General features: G+C 49.3%; 1 protein-coding gene across 1 annotated transcript in view; it reads left to right on the top strand.

Annotated features, from left to right (window-relative positions):
* The first annotated feature begins 1,177 nt into the window (after window positions 1–1,177).
* The window catches only part of DUSP5 (dual specificity phosphatase 5), a 17,996-nt gene continuing 13,904 nt past the window's right edge, over window positions 1,178–5,269 (top strand). The window contains exons 1-3 of the mRNA XM_021710863.1: window positions 1,178–1,200; window positions 1,970–2,133; window positions 4,785–4,983. Of these exons, the coding sequence (XP_021566538.1) occupies window positions 1,178–1,200; window positions 1,970–2,133; window positions 4,785–4,983 (386 nt within the window). The remainder of the gene's footprint in view (window positions 1,201–1,969; window positions 2,134–4,784; window positions 4,984–5,269) is intronic.

Here is a 5,269-nt window from a genome sequence, read left to right as displayed (position 1 = left end):
TAAGTACTTTATATGTATTAACTCACTGAATCTTAAGTACCCTATGAGCTAAGTCCTATTTTTATCCCCATTTTACAAAAGAGGAAACTGAATGTACCGATGCATCAGTATTTGTTTGACTGAGTAAATGAATGAATGCTTTGCTGATGGATAATATTATTAGCAGCAACAACCATATAAATATCTTATGCTTGCATCTTGCAATACAGCTTAATGTACATTATGTCACTGTCATTCACCATTATTAGCAAATAGGCACTAATGTTCCTATTTTATAGAACAGGAAACCATGGCTCTAAGAGAGTGAGTGATTCTCAACAGTCACACAGTATGTGCTGTCTGTATCCTTGAGTGAACACTGCATTTTCTCCATTCTAAGGTGGGGGAGGGGCAAGAAAGATGGAAGAGCCTCTGGGAGACAAACACCTATATACCCAAAAGGCACTCTATCAATATTAGATAAATAAATAAAAGCTAGTCATAGCAGAGTTTTGGTAGGAATTCAGATCTTTGATTCCTAGTCCAGTGCTCTTTCTAAGATGGTGAGAAGCAGGTCTTAGGTCCAGATCTGGCAACAGCTTTCATTTAGGTTCTTAAGTCAGAAGAAGCAGCAATAAAAAAAAAAAGGGCATCATTTTCACTTCTTTGCACTGTCCACATTTTCAATAAAAAGCATGCACTACTTTTATAATCATAAACAAACAAGTAAATAAATGGAAGGGGCAAAATAGCTTATAGAGGGACCCTTGTACTATTCTTGGGATTGCTCTGCACCCCTGTATCTGTGACCACTCTGATCTATCCCCACAGGCCACCTGGCCCACCTTATGGGCTGAGGAGAGCTGGATGGCCAGGTAGAAGCAGAGCTGGGGAGGAGGTGGGGAGGACTGCCAGAAGGTCCTGAGTGAGGCTGCACTGAGCAGGAACAGACACAGGAGTTCCAGGATTTTGCAGGTTTGTAAACTCCCTGAATTATAAGCTGAATGCTGTGTGTGTAGTTTCCAAGGAAAGGACCCACAACTTTAACAAAGGGACACCCATGACCTTCAAAAGAGTAACCCCGGATTATACTGATGAACTAAGTCATGAGGGTTAGGGTGACTGGTCAAATGAGAGTCAGGAACTCTAAAAAACTTGCATTCTCTGAGAATACCTGGCAGGGGGAGAGAATAGGACAATGGCCTGCATCATGGACTCACAGTATTAAATTCTTTTTTTTTTTTTTGGAGTCGGAGTCAAAGTCACCCAGGCTGGAGTGCAGTGGCACAGCTATTGATTGCAGCCTCTACCTGCTGGGCTCTGGCGATCCTTCTGCCTCAGCCTTCTAAGTAGCTGGAACTACAGGCTCATGCCACCATGCCTGGCTAATTTTTAAAATTTTATTGTAGAGAAGAGGTCTTATCAAGTTGCCCAGGCTGGTCTAGAACCCCTGGGCTCAGGCAATCCTCTCGCCTCCACCTCCCAGAGTGCTGGGATTATGGGCGTGAGCCACCATGCCCACCTAAATTCTGCTTTTTTTCCCTGCACTCACTCTCACCCCTATTCCAAAGCATCAGAGGAAAGGTAAGAGATTATTAACTTCATTAAAACTTCCAGGCTGGGCTCAGTGGCTCAGCCTGTAATCCCGTGCTTTGGGAGGCCGAGGTGAGTGAATTGCCTAAGCCCGTGGGTTGAAGACCCACCTGGGCAACTTGACGAGACCTCATCTCTACAATAAATCAAAAAATTAGCCGGGCATGGTAGCAGCGCGCCTGTAGTTCCAGCTACTTGGAAGGCTGGGGCGGAAGGATCGCCGGAGCCCAGCAGGCCGAGGCTGCGGTGACTGGGAGCGACCACTACACTCCAGTCTGGGCGACTGAGTGAGACTTCAACTCAAAAAAATAAAAAATAAATAAATAAACTTCTGCATCCAGACACCCTCCTCTTCCTCCTAGCCTTTTGGCTAATGAACTCTATCCTTACCTCATAGACTGCATGGCTACAGCTTTCGATATTGCCTCTTACACAGTGTAGAAGGTCCCAACTTACGCTGTTGCCAACTTTCTCCCCAGGTGTCTCCTAAAAAGTCAGTTGCTCTCTTGTCTCAGCAAGCACTGAATTCCATTCCACCAACACTGATTCGGCTCTCACTAAGTAAGGGTGTTGTGAGAGAGACAGATGGTTGGATAAGGCCCCTGAGTCTGGCCTGAGAGTTGGCAGGCTAATGGCAGGACTGAGGACACTCATGTGCCAGACTGGGGGAGGGAAAATGGCACAAGCATGAGAACCCCCTGGAGGGCAATGGCTAACGGGCTGGGGGATTAAGGGTAGCATCTTGGAGGTGCAGAGCTGTGTGAAGGTAAAGGATTCCTATACAAAGAATGAGAGGCAGTGGGGGGCTAGAAAGGAAGGGGAGAAACAGTGTTAGAGGTGGTTATGGCCAATTGGCCAAACCAAGAACCTTTGTATTCCACTATGGAACTTTGGTTTTTATCAAGATAGTGCGTAGGTGGTGTTGAAGGTTTTTAAAAGATCACATTATAAAGGATGAGAGCAGGAAGGGGGCCTGGACACTGGGACACAGGATGCTACAGTAGAACAGGGAGGAGATTTGGGGGAGATAATGGGGCTCTTTAAATACAGCCATGGGCAGGACAAGCTACAGAATTTGTGGGGCCCAGTGAAAAGGAAACTGCAGGTTCTCTTGTCCAAAATTATTAAGACTCTAGAAACAAGAGCACTAAAGCAAGTGTGGGGCCCTTCTAAGAAAATGGCCTTGTTCGGCTGCACTGGTCAGACCCATGAAGCCAGCCTTGGCCACAGGACCAGACAGGGCAGGTCAGAAGAGAGATCTGGGAAGCTAAGTTCCAGGATTTAGAAATCTGTTGGCTGTGTCCAGCTGACAGGTGACGGCCTACACTGATTGCCAGGCCACCCTTTTGCTGGCTGGGCACCCTCTTTGGGTGGCTGTGATCAATTTTAACTTATTAATATGTCAAGACTTCATCCACTCCTCTTCTTGCTATCCCCCAGACCCATTCCTGTGGGTCCCTATCTAAAGATACCCCAGTCACTCTAGTTAAAAACTCTGGTGTCAACCTCTATTCCTCCCTTCCCATCCCAACTCTTACAGCAGTTTATTTCCTAAATGTTCTCCCATTCCTTTGGCCTCCTCATAGCTGCTGTCACTGCCAAGTTCCAGCAGGCTCTTATCAGCTCGGGCCTAGATTTCCCACAAAAGTCTCTCATCCATTTCCCTGACTCTGGTCTGGACCCCACCCCCACTCTCAAATAAATGTCTATTTGAGGACTTCAGTGATGTCCTCAAAGACTAACGGGGACCTCTCAGTGGGAACTGCCGGGCCAAAGATCTAAATACCTTAAACAACACACGAGGCTCTCTGTGGCCTGACCCTATTTAATTTTCTGATGAATGCCCAAAGAGCCTTAGTCTCCCACACACCTCCAGGACACATCATGTGGAGTTTTGTTTTGTGTTTTCTTTACCTCAAGCAGTTTCCTCTGCCTGGAATCTCCCCTCCCTCTTCAGGGCCTGGGGCTTACCTCAATTCATTCTTTAGAGTCCTCCTCAGCTCTCAGCTCTCATCTCCAGGAGGCCTTCTCCGGTCCACGCCCCCATCCTGCCATACACACCCTGGGTGCTTTTCCACACTGACAACAGGCCTTTAAAGCCTCCTCTCTCTGGGCTGGGGGCAGCTGGAGCAGAGAGTGAGTCCGGTTCACTTTGGTGTCACCAGTGCCCAGTACAAAGCCTGGGTGTTCCACATGGGTGTGTGACTCTGGGATGAAATATCTAGCGGTAGATAGTGCTGGTAACAGAGAACATGCTGGAGGAGGAGCAAGATGCAGGGAAGGCTGGCATAGATAACCTCCTCCCCCCAAAAAAATCCATATTACAATTCCATCAAGACCCCATTGGCAACGGGAGGACAGCGCCTTTGGCTGAATGCAGCTGTGACCCAGAGTCAATGCCAGTTGTCCTGGTGTCTTATTTGATTGCATTTGATTTCAGAATTTGATTTCAGCTTCCTTCTGAAAACCTCATTCCCTTATGTCAGTTGTCAACAAGCCCCTCTCTAGTGGAGGCAGGCTGTTTTCCATCCAGCTGTCTCAGCCAGGCTAACAATAAAATGATTGGTAGTGATCTAGGGGGCAGAAACATGTTTTCCTTCATGTGTCCCTGCAGCTAACAGAGCCCTGGCACAAAGCTGACTCTCCATAAACACTTGCTAAATGGGTGAATCTGTCTGGTTCCCCAGAAATAGGGGGTAAGAGGCCTGAAGCCCCTGGGGACCAGTGGGGGCAGACAGCTTGGGATTATACTTAATCCACAGATAATCCCCCCAAATCCAGAAGCCACCTGGACAGCAGTTGGTTGGACTGAGCGCCATCGTGGGATGCGTGTGGATGCTGTCGCTGTGTTCACAACAGGTTTCCCAACAGGGATCCGAAAATGGTTCCCCCCAAAACAATTTACTATCCTAATTATTACTGGAGAGTGTCAGAAAAAAGGAAGTCAACCATTTGAGGGCAGAATCCAGTTAGGGAGATTAATTGTTGGCTCTTGTCTTCCGTCCCTGTCTCTCGGTTTTTACTTTTAGAAACTTTTATTATAGCAAATTCCAAACATTCAGAAAAGTGGAGAAAACCGCATAAAGAACTCCCGGGTACCCATCACCCAGCCTCAACGATAACCAGACGCGCCCAGTCCCGTGTTGCCCCCATCCCTTGAAGCAAATCTTAGCCATCATCTCCTTACACGCGGCAAGACTTCCTAACAACAGGAATCCGCTTCGGACTCGTGCGGGGGACTGGATGGCTCCCCCTGCCCTGCTTCCCGGCACCATCCCTAGCAGGCCCTCTGCCCACGTCTAGGAAACTGACGGCGACGTCTCCTCCTCTGCTTCCCCCCTTCCCGCACAGCGTGGGTCACCTCGGCCCCGCAGCGTTCCCGACACCACCAAAGGCGCGGGTGATGCGCGAGTGAGTCCCTCAGCGCCGCGACAAGGAGAGAACCAGGAGGCGCCGTGCACTTCCTCTCTCTCGCGCTGACTAACGCGCGCCCGCCCTGAGTGTTCCGCTCCCCGCGTTGAGACGGAGCCCCGCCCACCCCCCGCCCACGGGGGCGTGGCCACGCCGTGAAGGGGCGGGTAAATACCCATATTTGGCCTTATATGGGCAGTCACGTCACCGGCCGCACTCATTCACATAAAACGCTGCGCGGCCGGCGGAATCCCCGGCTTCTGGGGCGGCGAGTGGCCGGGCCGGG

The sequence above is a fragment of the Carlito syrichta genome, unplaced genomic scaffold (genome assembly GCF_000164805.1).
Source record: "Carlito syrichta isolate Samal-C Ts95f unplaced genomic scaffold, Tarsius_syrichta-2.0.1 Scaffold301619, whole genome shotgun sequence".
NCBI lineage: Eukaryota > Metazoa > Chordata > Mammalia > Primates > Tarsiidae > Carlito > Carlito syrichta.
This window is presented reverse-complemented; position numbering and strand designations above follow the sequence as displayed.